General features: G+C 40.4%; 2 protein-coding genes across 3 annotated transcripts in view; one reads left to right on the forward strand and one right to left on the reverse strand.

Annotated features, from left to right (window-relative positions):
* Positions 1-18,028, forward strand: part of REEP5 (receptor accessory protein 5) — a 40,426-nt gene that overhangs the window by 21,022 nt on the left and 1,376 nt on the right. Inside the window, exon 4 of the mRNA XM_017527182.2 lies at positions 9,831-9,999. Coding sequence (XP_017382671.1) covers positions 9,831-9,999 — 169 coding nt within the window. The remainder of the gene's footprint in view (positions 1-9,830; positions 10,000-18,028) is intronic.
* Positions 1-18,028, reverse strand: part of SRP19 (signal recognition particle 19) — a 55,808-nt gene that overhangs the window by 19,018 nt on the left and 18,762 nt on the right. The window contains exon 6 of one of the 2 annotated variants that reach the window (XM_037737975.1): positions 7,802-11,469. The exons of the other annotated variant lie outside the window; for it this stretch is intronic. The gene's annotated coding sequence lies outside the window, so the exon portion shown is untranslated. Of the gene's footprint in view, positions 1-7,801; positions 11,470-18,028 lie in introns of those variants that run through there. 2 annotated transcript variants of the gene reach the window in all.

Consider the following 18,028-nt stretch of genomic DNA (forward strand, 5'->3'; position numbering starts at 1 on the left):
AAAAAAAAAAAAAAAAAGGAAAAAAAAAGGAAAGAAAAAATGTACTCTTAAAATATATTGTTATTTTTTTCTACAAACTCCTTTTCATCCATGAGTATCAGCTATCCTATCAGGCACTGAAATGGAGAGGGCCCCAGTCCATGCTAGTACTAGTAAGTTCTGGGTAGGGGATGGATGAGACCTAGGAGTGCGGGGCCCCAGGCACAGAGGAACCATAGTTAACCAGTCTTCACCTACAAAACAGCTCCTCAGGTCAAAGTTTCACCGTACCGACCCCCTCCACCCCAGAAAAGCAGCATCAAAAGGAAGTAATTCTGGGTTATAGTTCACAGCTCCAGCGGTTGAAGCAGGAGGAGTAGGGAAGTGACTGCCCTTAATTAGTGTCCATCTATTTTCCTCAGTGACTTGCAAAGACAGGACTTTTATGCCAAAACCTCTGTTTTAGAAAAAAGTAGAGGACAGTATTTTTTAAATTTGAGGTATAGAAGCAAGACAAAATACAAAAGTCACAAAGAAAAAGACTTGATATTGATAAATTCAACTAAATAAAATGTCTAAAAATTAAATTTCTATATGACAGTAGGCAATATAAACAAAGTTAAAATAATGACAGACTGGGAAGACAGATTTACAATATTTACACCAAATAAGGAATATCCAGAATACACAACAATTTCTATAAGTAAAAAGAAAAATGGGAAAAGGTTCTAAATATGTATTTCCCAGAAAAGAAAAAAAATGAATGACTAGTAAACAGCTCACCAGTGATCTGGGAAATGTGAGTTAAAGTAGTGAAATCCCATATTTTGTTCATTAAACTGGCAGAGATTTCAAAGATTGCAAATATCTGGTATTGGTGAATGTATAGGGAAACGGACATGTGATGGAACAGGATGAACATCTGAAATCTGAAATCCTAAATGCTTCAAAATCCCAAACTTTTTGAGTGCCCACATGGTGATCAAAGGAAATGCTCACTGGAGCATTTAAATTTTAGAGTTTCTGATTTGGTATGCTCAGTTAATATAATATACATATTCCAAAATATCAATAAATGTGAAATCCAAAACACCTTTAGTACCAAGCATTTCAGATAAGGGATATTAACAGGGTAGTGGTATAAATTGGAATAACCTTTTTAAGGGATCTTTTAACAATTTTTTTATTGAATTGAAAGATACTGTAATAATTCTAAGAAAATAGTCACTGTGCTTTAAAGAGCTACATACAGATATTCATGGCAGCATTTTTTGTCATAAACTGTATATAATATGAACTGCATAATGTAAACATTATAACTGAAATGTCCATCAGCAGGTAAATGGTTAAATGAATTAATGGCATATCCATACAGTTAAATGGAATGAAATAGATCCATATGTGCAGACCCAGAAATTTTTGCATGATTTAGTAATTATGAAAAGGTATAGAGGACAGGTGTGCTAGCTTTTGCTTATAATCCCAGCATACTTGAAGGCCAAGGCAGAAAGATTGCTTGAGGCCAGGACTTTGACACCAGCCTAGGCAACATGGTGAGATCCTGTTTCCACACATACAAATTGAAAAATTAGCCAGGCTCTCAGATCACAGCATGATGACCAAAAACTAACAAACAAAAGCCAGGCATGGTGGTGCATGCCTGTGGTACCATCTATTCAGGAGGCTGAGGTGGGAAGATGGTTTGAGCCCAGGAGTTCAAGGCCGTAGAAAGCTATACCACTGCACTGTAGCCTGGGTGACAGAGTAAGACCCTGTCTCAGAAAAGAAAAAACGTTATAGAACATTAAATACAGCATGACACCATTTATGGTTAAAAAAGAAAAAGACAAGACATTATATATAGTGTCTTGTCTTTTAAAGTTTAAAAAATTAGATGAAAATATGCTCAATATAGATTCTTTTCTATTTTTGAATGACATCACCACAGAATGCCTTGTAAGGCAATTAAGAATTTTCCTTTCAAAGCTGATGGAAGAAAATAAAAATTGGTCTGTGAAAAGATTTAAGATTTCAAAGACTGGATTTTTTTGTTTGTATTATTTGAAGACATTTAACATTTATAAAAATGTTTTATAATCTTTAATTTGGACATGACATAATTTAAACTTCAAATAATTTTAAAGCCTTTAATAAGATCCCTCTAATGGTAGGGACTTCACAATGCAGTCCCTAGTGGAAAGAAACTTGGCTTTTGCTTTGGGCCCACCTGCTTGTGGCAGTGAATAGTATCTTGTGAGAAAAACTACTTGCAGTAGTACCTGACCTCAAACTTCCAAAATGTGAGCATGCTTGACTTCTAGCCTGCTCCTAATCACCTCTGCTAATGGAGGCCACAGGGGTAGAGAGAGGATCCAAAATAAATGATAGTCACTGAATCATTTATATTTGGTTTTGAAGTTCATTTAAAATACTGCCTTGCAGCAAATTTTCTTCCCTACTGTTAAAATGAATGTGTATCCATTAGTAGTTTCCAGCTGCATGACATCATAGTATTCATGGGAGTGAATTTATTGCCTATGTTCCAAATAGATAATATACTTGAAAGGATTAAAAATTCATGATGCTGTCAATAAAAATGCTTTCTTCCTGCATTAGTGGCACATTCTGAATCACTTAGTAAACAGACTGAGAAAAAGCCTCTGAATTGCAGAGTCTGTAGAAGGTTCAGGAGAGTATCAAATTTTAAGTAGAATCTATCTTACCTATGCTGTTGGAATCGCATGCTGACTGGAAGTGTGGAAAAGAAATTTACAAGTAAGATCGTTTTTTTGGGGGGCGGGGGGGGGGACGTGGTTTGAGACAGAGTCTTGCTCTGTCCTCTAGGCTAGAGTGCAGTAGCACCATCACGGCTCACTGCAGCCATCACCTCTGGAGTTCAAGTGATACTCCCACCACAGCCTCCCAAGTATCTGGGATTACAGGCACGCACCACCACACCTGGCTAATTTTCGTATTTTTAGTAGAGGTGGGGTTTTGTCATGTTTGCCAGGCTGGTCTCAATCTCCTGACCTCAAGCGATGTGCCCGCCTTGGCCTCCCAAAGTGCTGGGATTACAGGCGTGAGCCACCACTCCTGGCCCAAGGACATGTTTAATATATGTATATTTTTTGCAGAGTTAATATTGTTGGCTTTATTTTCATTTTTCTAAAGCAGCTTATAAGATTGAAGGAAAATAAAAAGAGCCAATGGCTAGGCATCAAAGCTTAGTTGAGAAGATAATATCTGATGTATTTAGGTAGAAATTGGATCACGCATGTACTGAGCTTTGCTCTGAGATCTGGCCTTGAGAAAGAGGATTTAAAAATAAATCTAAAATCTTTTTTCCTTGATTATGAAATTTACATATGCTCATTCCTTTATTCAGCAGATATTTATTTAGAACCCCCATGTACCAGATTCTGTTCTATGTCTAGCAGATATTTTGGTGATTAAAACAAAGTCCTTGCTGTCCTGCTGTTTACATTTGTGAGTGTGTGTTGGGATGTGTTTTATGTAGGGAGGAAAATAACATTTGTAATGCTACATCTTAGAGTAGCCTTCCCATTTTTTAAAACGTGCAAATATATTGGTCTATGTGTATAAATACAAACAGAACTCTGTGTGTGTATGTGTGTGTGTATATCTATATGTACGTATGTATGTATTGCTATCTTAACCACATATGTGTGGTTGAGACCACATATGTAATTCTGTGTCTTGCTTTTTTCAATTAACACAGCATTATGAGTATTTTCTCATGTTATTAAATATTCTTTGACAGAGCTGTCTAATCTATTAATAATTTACCCATTTCCCAATTGAAAGACATTTAGGACATTTGTCATACGATTATACATAATCCTGCAATTAATATCTTTGTATCCCATGTTTACCTTCATTTAAATCATTTTCTAGATTTATTTTTAGAACAAGGTTGAGTAAACTCTGGCAGGATTAAGTCCTGACACAGTTTGTCACCTGTGGTATTTCACCTATTGACAGAGAATATAACATTTTTCTTTTTTTTAGACCACCCTGAGCTCTGTTGCCCAGGCTGGAGTGAAATGGTATAATCTCAGCTCACTGCAACCGCTGCCTCCCGGGTTCAAGCAGTACTCCTGCCTCAGACTCCCGAGCAGCTGGAATTACTGGCACCTGCCACCACACCCAGCTAATTTTTATATTTTTAGTAGAGACAGGGTTTCACCACGTTGGCCAGCCTGGTCTCAAACTCCTGACCTCAGGTGATCCACCAGCCTTGGCCTCCCAAAGTGCTAGGATTACAGGTGTGAGCCACCGTGCCTGGCAACATTTTTCTTCTTAATCTTTTTAGGAGGCCAAAAAGACAGGGAAATCTTTCCTTTAACATGTTACCTTTAAGCTTTTATTTGTGCACGCTGAGGAGTAACATGTTTTATTTCCTTTAACATGTTATTTTTAAGCTTTTAAATTTAGCTTGTAACTATTCTGTAGCTACATTGCAGAGCCTTTCTTAGATTTCTATTTCTGATTAAGTCATTGCAGCAATCAGGAAGTCAGTATTAAAGTGCATTTTTTCTGACATTAATTCTCAGTTCCCTAACTGCATGTTAAGCATACCCCTACCAGGGAAATACCTCTTCTGGGGAAAAATCAGATGGTGACAGCATTAGAAGCACAGATGGAATGGAATGGCCTGTTATAATTTGTAATTTAAGGAGTCCCTGTGTCAGTGCTAATAGTGCCAAGAGTTCAGTTAAAATAGTATGGACTCTGAACTACAGGCAGCAGTGGGCTTGTGGGTCTCCTTGGGAGTATCATCAACTAGCACTTTGAGGGCAGGTTAATTGAAAAGACGGCCAGATCTGTGTGAGTGATTTTAATAAACTCAGGGTATTCCTGGGCTGTAGAATAGTTACATAGATTAAGAAGAGAGGGTTGTAAAAGGCAGCAGCTGAATATCACCTTGAGAGTTGAACAGTAATTAACTTTATTTTTAATATAAGAAAATGATTTCATTTGAGAACTGGAAAATGCTAAGGATGTAGCTAGAGAGCAGTAATTATTTTACTGTCTCAAGACAATAGCTAGAGGGTATCAGAAAGTAGTAAATTAACAGTCTGCAGTCTAGCCTATGAAATAATCACACTGAAGAGGTACAAAACTGTGGACACTTGACTTATTCAAACAGAAAGGATAATCGGCTTGTCTGGATTGCACAAGGGTTGGTATTTACGTAGGCAGGTAGTATTTCAGAGATTTTCTACAATAAGAACTTTAGGATTTGGTAATACTACTACTGTATTGTATATTTCTTCAAGTACATTAATTTGTGACTTTCCTAAAACCCTGCAGAAGAGAAAACGGTCTCTTAGGTTGATTTGCCTAAGTCATAAAACACACCTTACCTTTTCTGATTCTTAATCCAATGAGTCATTTTCAGTTCACCTTAATGCCTCTGGTTTTAATATGGACATCTGTCTCTCTATTGATAGTTGAGGTTTTGCCATGTTGGACAGGCTGGTCTCGAACTCCTGACCTCAAGTGATCCACGCGCCTTGGCCTCCCAAAGTGCTGGGATTACAGGTGTGAGCCACCATGCCTGGCTTAGTCCATACTTGGAAGATTTTGTTTATAGCTGCAACTGTCACTGATTCTAGTTATGAGTATCTTATGATATATTCTAGTATTGTTTTGTTTGTACACTTATATATATTACAAATTACTTTCATTTTGTTTCTCCTTTATATTGTAGTTAGACTATTTTTTTGTAATTAAGTATATCATAAATTTGAATTTCATTTCATGTACTAAAGGGAGAGTTCTAAAATATTTGTTTATGGCCAGGCATGGTGGCTCATGCCTGTAATCCCAGTACTTTGGGAGGCCAAGGCAGGCGGATAAACTGAGGCCAGGAGTTCAAGACCAGCCTGGCCAACATGGCAAAACCCCATCTCTACTAAAAATAAAAAAAATTAGCCTGGCCTGGTGGCATGTGCCTATAATCCCAGCTACTCAGGAGGCTCAGGCAGGAGAATCACTTGAACCCAGGAGGCAGAGGTTGCAGTGAGCCAAGATCATGCCACTGCACTCCAGCCTGGGTGAAAGAGCGAGACAGACTCTATCTCAAAAATAAAAAATAAAAATAAATATCTGATTAATGTTTTTGGTTCTAGGATTTGCTTTCCCCCACTGAAAGCTAATAAATTATCCTGTTAGTAATGTTTCATGGCTGTTGGTAGAAAAGACAGTATTCTTGGGTCAGAGAAAGTCCTTGCTATGCTCAGTAATTTTATTTTCTTACAAAATTATAGGGGTAGATTTTTAAATTTTCAATTAATACCTATTTTATAGAGGAAAAAACAGCATTAAGTGATTAAGTAACTTGAACAAGGTCCGCTCAGCTAGTAAGTGGCAGAACCAGGATTGGAAGTTTCTTTGAGCCCATCCTGTTACCCTCTATATACTAGGCTAACTATTCGAATCCCTGTTTGTTGGGTTGAGAGATCTGTATATATCTTCAGATTGAGATTTTAGGCTGCGCGCAGTGGCTCACACCTGTAATCCCTAGCACTTTGGGAGGCCAAGTTAGGCAGGTCGATTGAGCCCAGGAGTTTGAGACCACGCTGAGCAACATAGTGAAGCCCCGTCTCTACAAAAAAATACAAAAATTAGCTGGATGTGATGGTGCGTGCCTGCATGCCTGTGGTCCTAGCTACTTGGGGGGCTGAGCTGGGAGGATCACTTGAGCCTAGGAAGTTGAGGCTATAGTGATCTGTGTTTGTGCCATTGCATTGTTGCCTGGGTGACAAAGTGAGACCCTGTCTCAAAAAAAAAAAAAAAGACTTAAATTTTGTGTTCTTTGTTCTGTATTTTAACTAATTTCTAGGTTGTTTTATATATCAATTTTTTTTTTTTTTTTTTTTTTTTTTTTTTTTTTTTTTTTTTTTTTTTTTTTTTTTTTTTTTGAGACAGGGTCTTGCTCTCTCATCAAGTCTGTATTGCAGTGGTGCTATCACAGCTCACTGCAGCCTCAACCTCCCAAGCTCAAGCCACCCTCCCGCCTCAGCCTCCAGGGAGGACTACAGGCACATGCCACCAGCCCTGGCTAATTAAAAAAATTTTTTGTGTAGAGATGGGTTCTTCCTGTGTTACCCAGGCTAGTCTCAGAACTCCTGGGCTCAAATGATCCTCCCACCTCAGCCTCCCAAAGTGCTGGGATTACAGGCCTGATCATGGCCAGTATATAAATTACTGATGGAAATGTTAAAATGTTAAAATCTGCAGATTTTGTCCATTTTTCTATATAATTCTGACTTTTACATTTACATATTTCAAAGCCATATTTGAAAGCTGTCTATAGCTATATATAAAATATATAATTTTTTATAAGAAATAATTATATATTAAAAAAAATACAAAGCTCTATGTATATATGTATATACAAATATATACAAAGCTATATATAATTTACATATTTCAAAAGTATATACAAGTTCGGGAATTTTAATATTTTTGGTGAATTGCTTTCCTTATGATCATTCTATTTACTTATTTTGCTTTAAATAATGTGTATGTATTAGTATTATTAATGAGCTATTTTGGGAGTTGGTGTTTGTCTGATATTTCTTTCCCATAACTTTATTTTCAGTGTTCCTATTTGATTTTGTTGTAGGTATGTTTCTTAAGCATATAGCTATAGTTGGGGGGTTTTGTAAAAAATTTAGTCCTGTAGTCTCTGGGTTTTGTTTCGTTTTTGAGATGAGCTCTTGCTGTGTTGCCCAGGATGGTCTCTTTGTTAGTCTGTTCTCACGCTCTTAATAAACACATACCTTAGATTGAGCAATTTATAGAGGAAAGAGGTTTAATTGACTCACAGTTCCACATGGCTGGGGAGGCCTCACAATCATGGAGGAAGATTAAGGAAAAGCAAAGGAATGTCTTATCCGGAGGCAGATAAGAGAGATGAGAGCCAAGCAGAAGGGGAAACCCCTTATGAAACCATCAGATCTCATGAGACTTATTCACTACTAAGAGAACAGAATGGTGGGAAACAACTCCATGATTCAGTTATCTCTCACACAGTCCTTCCCACAACACATGGGAATTATGAGAGCTACAGTACAAGATGAGATTTGGGTGGGGACACAGCCTAACCATGTCAGTCTCCAACTCCTGGGCTCAAGCAATCCTCCCACCTTGGCCTCCCAAGTCACTGGAACTACAGGTGCACATCACCATGCCAAGCAGGTCTCTGTCTTTTAAAAACTCTGTGCATCTGTAGCAAATTTTAATTCACAAAGGTTACTTTTCAGTAGTTACTTGTTACTGTAGTTGAGGTAAGGGGAGCCTAAGCAACATTTTATGACTTGGTCTCTACAAAAAAAGTTACAAAAACTTAGCCACGCATGTTGGTTTGTGCCTGCAGTAGTCTCAGCTACTTGGGAGGCTGAGGTGGGAAGATTGTTTGAACCCAGGAGTTCAAGGCTGCAGTAAGCCATGTTCATGCCACTGCACTCCAGCCTGGGTGACAGAGTAAGACTCAAAAATAATTATCTGGAGATACTAATTTGTTGAGAATTTGAGTTTTGTTTCTGTATTTTGAGTGTAATACAAGTTCAAAGTGTAGTATGTTTCTCAGAGCCAACATGGTGCTGATGGAGTGAGCTATTTGTGCATTTTAAACTGAAACTCTTTCAGTGTTAGCCCTTTATCAGCTTTGCATCTCTAAAGCACTTAAGACTGTCTTAGAAAGGCATGTATTAGAGTACATCCCTTGGTTTGGAATAAAAAGGATTATTAGAGCATATCCCTTGGTTTGGAATAAAAAGGATTATTAGAGCACATCCCTTGGTTTGTAATAAAAAGGACAAAGTCTTTCAGAGTTAAATTTAAAGCAGAAGAAATTGAGATGTTTTTACTTTAAGGAGAAGTTGTAAAAAAATACTGATTTGGAATCTCTGTAAGTGACTTCTGTATTTTTGTAGACCCACCTAGGCTGTGTAGAATACAATGTGGTTAGAATCTTTTAAACTAAAATAAGCCAGTATATTGTTTATTAAACTTTCTAGGGAAATGAGCAGAATACTCTGAATATTCCCTTTTCTTTCATTATTTTTTTTTTATCTTAAAAAGGAGTAAATTGCATGGATGACTTGAAGTGGCAAGTTGGTATTTATTATTTGAATAAACAAAAATTTTTTGGACATAGTGTGAAAATCCTTATTTAAGTTATTAGGGCAGAATTGTCAATTTTTAAAATAATCTCAATGGCAAAGTAGAGCTGTGAAGAAAAAGTTAGGAATAATAACTGTGTTCAAGATGAAAGATGAAGAACAGCTGTAAAGATTCATTGAAGGCTAAAGATCTACCCAAAACCAAGGTTCCACCAAGGGAAGAATTCAAGAACAGACAAGGTAGTTTTTCTATAATAGGAGGAATAAATGGGATAAACTTACCAAGGTAAGCTTACCAAGCACAAGCCTCCTAGATATTAGGCTTATCTGTACAGGGCTTTATACAGGCAGATAAGTACTATATTTTCTTAAACTGATTTCTAAGGGTTATGATTAATAAAAACCTCTTACAGCTATGTACTAAAAAGTGGTCCAAGTTAGGAAGATCGTTAAGCCCCTGGACCTGCTGTGATTGAACTTTTATTTTTTAGTCTCAGCTTTTCCTTACCGGCTCATTAATCTTCATGTTTTTTCCATCTAAAGAAAGCCCACCTTTAACCTGCAGAAAACACCGGTAATGCCTTTGGAGAAGATAACAGGCATTTCTTGCCCCCAAAGTAGTGAAAGGCAGTGTGTATTGTCAGAATGCACCCCCTCCACCCTCCTGTTACCCACGCTGGCTCTTATTCTGTGCAGTGTGGCTTCCTGTTGTGGTGCATGGCCCCAAGCCCTTCTAATGGGGCTGAACTGCTCTACAAGCGCATCATCCGTCCTTTCTTCCTGAAGCATGAGTCCCAGCTGGACAGTGTGGTCAAGGACCTAAAGGACAAAGCCAAGGAGACTGCAGATGCCATCACTAAAGAAGGTAAGACTGAGGAATAACATGGCTCCACATGTGAGAGATGTGATACACTAGGCTCAAATAACAGGCTTCCTGGCCTTCTTGTCTCATCAGCATCCCTCAGCCAAATGCCAACAGCATCCCTCAGCCAAATGCCAACATTACTCTGGGATTTCTTTACAAAGTCTTTGCCTATTGCCCTTCACTTTTCCCAAGACTCTTCCTCCATGCCACATTTAATGAGCATTCAGTCAGAACATTAGGAAAAATGAGTTTCCTTGGTAGCCAGCAATTTTAGAGAATCATCTATATTCACATTCATGTACATCTTTTCTAATTGTTTAATTTTTTTTGCATTATACTTTTTAATTGCATAGGTAGTTTTAAATAAATGGAGAAAGCACCTTCCAGAAACTATACTAGCAGGAAAAATTCCATCAAGCATTTACATAAATCTCTGTAATTTTACAAAAAATTCTTCATCTTTACTTGAACTGTACATAAAGGGAAAAGAGCCCCTCAGGTTGGTGTTCTCTCTGCTTGCAGAAGCAAACTAAAGGACCTGAAACTAGAGGCAAGCCTGGGATACTAAGAAGCGGGGAGGAGAAATGATAAAGAGCCATTCGTGAATTCCCTGTCTCTTCTAAGACACTTGTCTAATCACCCTAACATAATAAATATTTAGGTCAAAGTACCATTCTTTAGAAAAAGTACAACCTCAAAAGCTGTAGTTCTGAATTACAGTAACATCTTGAATACCTTGGATTGCTGGATGCCAAAAGACAAAACTTAGGGTTATCTGAGGTTTGAACAGATAAATACTTGAGAATTCTCTAGGACTGTACACTTTCTGTTCTGGCTTTCTGAATGAAGCACAGGCAGGCTTCTCTGTTACCCTCCAAGCAGTTTAATAGTCAAGGAAAAGGGCAACAGTATTGGATCACTCCTTAGACACTAACCAGCTGAGGAAAGAGTTCATTGGCCAAAGTCTCCTCCCTAGAATGGTGTGCAACAAGCAGAGAGGACATGTTGCTGCAGGGGAAAGGGAAGCCCTCATACCCACAGTCACTATAAACATCCAGTAGACAGGAAGATGGCTTCAGGCAATGGCTGGATGAAAGTGGATTTGAGATACCCAGGTCTAGAATGAAGTCATCTTCTACAGGGTCTTCCTTCACTCAGACAATGAATTCTGGGTGATCATTCTCTGAGAGGCTGAGAGGTGCTTCCTTGATTTTCACTACCACATTAGCTTGGCCCTCTGTCTCAGACTACGGGCTTGGCATATATGTAGTCAAAATGAATGAGTTCATTAGCAGCTTTGAGCCTGGCTGATAATGCCTCCACCGACAGAGAAAGGGAAGCTGCTTAGGTGGGTCTTTCTGAGTGGACCTCTGGGAGCTGCTCCAGGCTGGCAGACTCTGGGGAAGGACATCTGAAGAACACTACTGGGTCCAAGTTGTCCAGAATACCCAACAGGATATCATACTGGAAGTGAGAAGATATTTGTTTACTTTCAACCCCACCAAAACGAACTTCTACCCTCATCTGCCTAGTTAGGGATATCAAGCATCAAATAGATGGAATTAACTTGGCTTCCGCCTCCTCTTCAGTAACCAGGGCAACCATGCCTAAGTGCTATCTTCACTCACGGTTCTCAACTATGGTCCATGCATTTTCTCTCATAAAAGCTGATTTTCTAGTAGATGTTTTTGGTTCTGTTCTAAATCTACCACTTGCTGTTTCAGCTCACTCATTTGAGCTTGCTGTCTCTGGCAGTCTGAGCTGCTACCCTGTTTTTCAGTTTCCTCCTCAGCATCTTCTCCTTGGGTCTCCCACACCCACACCACTCACCATCTCCTGGCTGGCTCCTCTCTGGGCTGGCACCATGAGCGGCAGGGTTTAGCTGGCCAGGGCTGTAGTAGCAGGCTGACTAGACTGAAGCAGTACTTTGGGCGCCCTGATGGCTAGCCTAATTCAGTTCGTTCAGTATGCTGTTCAATTTTTGTTATGGGTACAAAAGAATGTCCTCTCTCAGCTCTCCTGATTCATTCACTCAATAAGTATTTACTTACTGAGGTGTTTAATATGTGCCAAGCACGTTCCTAACACAGGCAGTGAACCAGCAAATCAAAGAGACTGTACTCCATGAATTCATGAAACTTACAGTCTTGTTGAGAGATGGCCAGTAAAATTGAAAATTGGATGGTATATTTAGCAGATGATATAGGGAAAAAATAAAGCAAGTAGAAAGATAGGGAGGGCCAAGGACTGGAGGGATGGTTAAGATTTTAAATAGAGACATTTAGGAAATCTATACCAGAAGGCTCTATTGAATCAGACTCGAAAGTAGTAAAGGAATCAGGGACACTGACTCAGCCTGTAATGTCAACATTTGGGAGGCCAAGGCAGGAAGATCACTTGAGGCCAGGAGTTTGAGACCAGCTCATTTGTGATGGGTTTCCTATGGAAACCTGCTCTCTAGAAAAATTAAAAAATTAACCAGGCATTGTGATGCACGCCTGTGGTCCCAGCTACGCAGGAGGCTGAGGTAGGAGGATCACTTGGGCCCAGGAGGTCAAGGCTACAAGTGAGCCATGCCACTCTAGCCTGGGTGACAAAGCAAAACCCTTTCTCCCTAAAAAATAAAAGAGAGAGAAAATGGCAAAGGAAGGAACCATGGGGAATCACACTCCAGAAAGAGCTGCATGTGTAGAAGTCGATTGAGGTGGGAGCAACAGAAGTGGTCTAGAGGGGTGCAGGAGATGAGGTGAGAGAGGCTGGGGGTGGAGGCTGGAAGACAGATCACATAAGGCCTTATAGGCCATTGTAAAAATTTTGGCTTCTACTCTGTGTGGAGGTGTTGGAAAATTTTAACAGAGGACTGAAATGATCTGTTCTGTTCTGTGTTTTAACAAGACGCCTGTGGCCACTATATTAGGAACAGACTGAATGCGGGTAAGGGAGGAAACTGGGAGAACAGTTAAAAGGTTCCTGCAGTGACCTGACTAAAGGTGATAATGGTGGCTTGGTTCCTTCTGTAGCAGCAGGGGGTAAGAAGTAGCATATTCTTGATATATTTCAAAGGTAGAACTACTGGGATTTGCTTATGGATTGGGCATAGGTCTGAGGGGTGAAGGACAAGCTTTTTAGCCTGAACAAATGGAAGGATAAAATTGCCACTGAGCTGGAGAAGACTGGGTAGAACAGGTTTTTTAGGGGCAGGGGGTTGTGGGGAGAGATGTGGAATTCAGTCCTGGACATTCACTTGAGATGTCTGTTAGATAACTACAAGGATTAGTCAAATAGCTGGTTGGATATAGGTGTCAAGAGTTCAGGAAACAGGTCTGGACTGGAGATATAAATTTGGGGGCCACAAGCTTATACATATTAAGCATAAGACTGGATGAGATCATGAAGATAGTGTAGTTAGGAAAGAGGAGGTCCAAAGACTGAACCCTGGGGAGTCTAATGTGTAGAGACTGGAGAGATGAGAAGCAACCAGCAAAGCAGACTGATAAGGAGTGGTCAGTTGAGGTAGCAAGAAAACCATGAGCATGGTATCCTTGGGCCAAGAATAGAAAGTATGTTTCAGAGAGGACAAGTGATCTATCATGTCGCATGCTGCTGACAGGTCAAGAAAGATAAGGACTGAGAACTGAGCAGATTTAGCAATGAGGAAGGTACTAGTAATTTTGATGACACAGATTTTGTGGAGTGGTAGCAAACTCCTGATTGCAATGGATTTGAGCGAATGACAGGAAAGAGATGAGAAAATACAGATTTATTTTGAGAAATTTCCTGCAAAGGAGAGCAGAAGAATGGAGCTGTAACTGGAAGAAGGAATTAGGGTCCTGAAATTTTAAAAGTTTTTTTTGTTAAGGTAGGAGAAACAAAGCCTGTTTGAAAACTAATGGGAATAATTCAACAGAGCAAGAAATGATGAGAGGAGTGAGGATGAATTGCTGGAGCTCTGTCCTTGACCAGTGAAGGATCTAGTAAACAGTAGAGGGATTGGTCAGAAGAGCTGGAAGTTTATCATAACAGTAGGGAAATCAAGGTTTATCACATGTGCTGTACGTGAGCACATGTGTTATGGTAGCCTACAGAAGTGATTTTCTGATTGCTTCAAATTTCTCAGTAAATTAGGAAGAAAGGCCAATTGAGAGAGGATGGGGAAGGAGACTATGGAAAGAGAAGGTATGAAATAGTTGGGAAGGAGAGAGCCTGCTCAACTTTTTCTGTAAAAGGCCAGATAACATGTTTTAAATTTTGTGGGCCATCAGGTCTCTGTTGCAGCTACTGTCCTCTGCCATTGTAGTGTGAAAGCAGCCATGGACAACACATAAGTGCGTGTGGCTGCCGTGTGCTGGCCCCTCTAGGACAGTGGGAGAGTAAATGGACTGGGACAATGTCCTGTGACTGCCAGGCAGTGTTAAAGGCATGCTTGAGATTTGTGTTCATGAGTTTATAGTGAAGCTAGTTCTTGTGTGTGTTTTCCTCCAGCCATACTCACCTACATGAGTACAGCTGCAGAGTAGGTGAAGTTGTGTCAAGGTTGTGATTTCCAGCAAGAACTATGAAGTCAGCGTGGGACTGTGGAGTGATTAATGCTTGACAATGGAATTTAACCTGAGTAAGGTGGGAAGTGGTGGAGGAAGAACTCTGTATCAGGATAATAGCGGGAATACTCCATCATCATCTACAATGAGCAAAAAAAGGGGGGTTGGGGAGTGCACTACAAAGTTAAAAGGTGACAGTGGGAGAATGGGATGCTTAATACAAGATTATGGATGGACTACAGTATTGGTAGTAACAAGGATCCTGGGAGTCAGTGTCATATGTAGGGTGGAATATAAAGGTTATTGGAGGGGAGGGTCTAAGAGGTCAGGATATTAGATCATGTATGTCTACATGGATATTAAAATCATTATTAAAATAGGAGTAGTAGGGCAGGTGCAGTGGCTCATGCCTGTAATCCCAGCACTTTGAGAGCTGAGGTGGGTGGATTGCTTGAGCTCAGGAGTTTGAGACCAGCCTGGGCAGCATGGTGAAACCCAACCTCTACAAAAAATAAAAAATTAGCCAAATGTGGTGGTGCACACCCATAGTCCCAGCTACTCAGGAAGCTAAGGTGGGAGGATCACCTGAGCCTGGGAGGTCGGGGCTGCAGTGAGTTGAGATAGCATCACTGCACTCCAGCCTGGGTGACAGAGTGAGACCCTGTCTCTACCAATCAATCAATAAAATAGGAGTAGTGTTAGAAAGGAACATTAATAGGAGCTAAAATCTTCAAGAAATAGGTAGGATAGACCAAGAGTCAGGGATGACAGGGAAAAGGAAGGCTAATGGATGATATAATCTGATGACATGAGATTCTGGGAGTAAAGAAACAGCCACCACTTGAGAAAGCAATGTCCTCAAGGCACAGCCAGATTCTCTAAGAGCAAGAAAGAAAAGGAAACATTTGGAGGAATGGGTGAGGATATAGATTTTGCAGATGATGGGTCTTGAGTTCCAAGAGACTCAAGGGTTTTAGAAATTGGAGAAAGGTGGGCAGTGGAAACAGAATACGTTTTTGTTTGTTTGTTTTTAGAGCACTGTGGTAGTTAGACGTGGGAGTTGTGAGGTGGCCTGACCACTGGGGAAGTAAAATCCTAAGACAGTTCTCCAGCAACACTAATGCCCCAGAGGTGATATGTTCCTCATTTCTCCCTCACAGACCTCTCTCCTCTGGACTCGTTTCTGGGCATACATATCCAGTCTACCTCAGTATGTTTTTCTGCAGTTTTAGGTGTTTTCTAACTTGTAGCCTTAACTTCCTCCCACTTTAGGATTGCCAGCTTTTTTTTCTTTTTTTTGAGACAGAGTCTCACTCTGTTGCCCAGGCTGGAGTGCAGTGGCACAATCTCCGCTCAGCAGCCTCTGCCTTCCAGGTTCAAGGGATTCTCCTGCCTCAGCCTCCCAGGTAGCTGCAATTACAGGCCCCCGCCACCATGCCTAGCTGATTTTTGTATTTTTAGTAGAGACAGGGTTATGCCATGTCGTCCAGGCTGGTTTCAAACTCCTGGCCTCAAGCGATCCACCCACCTCAGCCTCCCAAAGTATTAGGATTACAGACATAAGCCATCATGCCCGGCCAGGATTGCCAGCTTCTTTTTAAGAGCTATCTTTTCTTCTCCCTTCTCTTAGCCTAACCAGCAGCCTATGGTGATGTCACTTCTGTCTACTTAACTCACATTTCTTAGCCTCTTGGTTCCCTTAGATATCAGTACTTAAAATCCAATCTTATTTTGATTTGAAACATCCCTAAACAGGGGCATGAGAATTAAAATAAGATAGGAGGAATTTTCTCAAAGCTTTTGGATTCACTAGGAATTTTTACAAAGAGTTAGTTAAGGGAAGGACTACAGTTTCTCCTTTGTTGTGAACTTGGTTCAGCAATTTTAATTGAGTGAAGGGAGAGCAGCTGTCAGGCAGCTGGTGGACAAAAGGGGACTACTTGGCTTTCATCACTAAGACTTGGGGATCCATCAAGAACAGCTGCAGATTGTAAAATCTCACAGGAGGTCCTGGAGGCTTCTAGACAACCCCTTTCCCCTCCACCTCACACACTGTACTGGTTCTTATAGCACATTCCCAGCCACTTGGTAATTAGAAAGTGGAAGGCTTGGTCTCCTGCAGATGTAAGAAAATAGTTTCTTTGTTTTTCTATAGAGACAGGCTTTCACTGCGTTTGGCCAGGGTGCTCTCAAACTCCTGGTTTCAAGCAATTCTCCTACCTCAGCCTCAAGCCATCACACTTGGACAGAATATTTTCTTGATGAATGTAGTGTCTTGTCACCAACTCAAAGACTTAGAGCAAACTCTTCGCATCATAGGAGAGAATGGTACACAGAGTATAAATACAGATTAAAAAAAAATTTAGTGTAACAATTTTTATTTTTAGAGACAAGAGTTTTGCTCTTGCTGCCTAGGTTAGAGTGCAATGGTGCGATCTTGGCTCACTGTAACCTCCGTCTCCCAGGTTCAAGTGATTCTCCTGCCTCAGCCTCCCGAGTAGCTGGGATTATAGGCATGTACCACCATGCCCAGTTAATTTTGTATTTTTAGTAGAGATGGGGTTTCTCCATATTGGTCAGGGTGGTCTCGAACTCCTGACCTCAGGTGATCTGCCTGGCTCAGCCTCCTGAAGTGCTGGGATTACAGGCGTGAGCCACTGTGTCCAGCCCTAGCAATTTATATAGCATTCATGTTACATTAGGTTTTGTTTTTTTTTATTTTTGAGACAGAGTCCCGCTCTGTCACCCAGGCTGGAGTGCAGTGGTGCGATCTCAACTCACTGCAACCTCTGCCTCCCGGGTTCAAGCAATTCTCTGTCTCAGTCTCCTGAGTAGCTGGGATTACAGGCATCCACCGCCACACCCAGCTAATTTTTTTGTATTTTTAGTAGACATGGGTTCACCATCTTGGCCAGGCTGATCCTGAACTCCTGACTTTGTGATCCACCCGCCTCAGCCTCCCAAAGTGCTGGGATTACAGGCATGAGCCACCATCCTGGGTTGCATTAGGTATTTTAACTAGAGATGGGCTTTTAAAATTTTTTAAAAATAGGGGTGGGGGGTGGGGGTGGGTCTCACCATTCATGTTGCCTAGGCTGGTCTCAAACTGCTGGCCTCAGTGATCTTCCCACCCTCAACCTCCCAAAGTGCTGGGATTACAGGCATGAGTCAGTCATTATGCCTGACTGAGATTTAAAGTATATGGAAGCACATAGGTTATATGGAAATACTATGTATTCCATTCAATTTAAGGGCTTGAGCACTCACAGATTTTCGCATCTGTAGGAGTCCTAAAACTAATCCCCTCTCCCCCACACATATACATCAAAGGATGACTGTTATTTATAGTGCTGGGAAGGAATGAGGACTTTTCTCTGATTTTTGTCACCATGGGATAGTTGTTATCAGATTGATAATATATTGATAAGTGAAATCTTACAGGCAAGCACACAGATACAAACTGGAATTTGAACACTACTCTTAAGGAATTT

The sequence above is a fragment of the Cebus imitator genome, unplaced genomic scaffold (assembly GCF_001604975.1).
Source record: "Cebus imitator isolate Cc_AM_T3 unplaced genomic scaffold, Cebus_imitator-1.0 Scaffold46, whole genome shotgun sequence".
Classification (NCBI taxonomy): Eukaryota; Metazoa; Chordata; class Mammalia; order Primates; family Cebidae; genus Cebus; species Cebus imitator.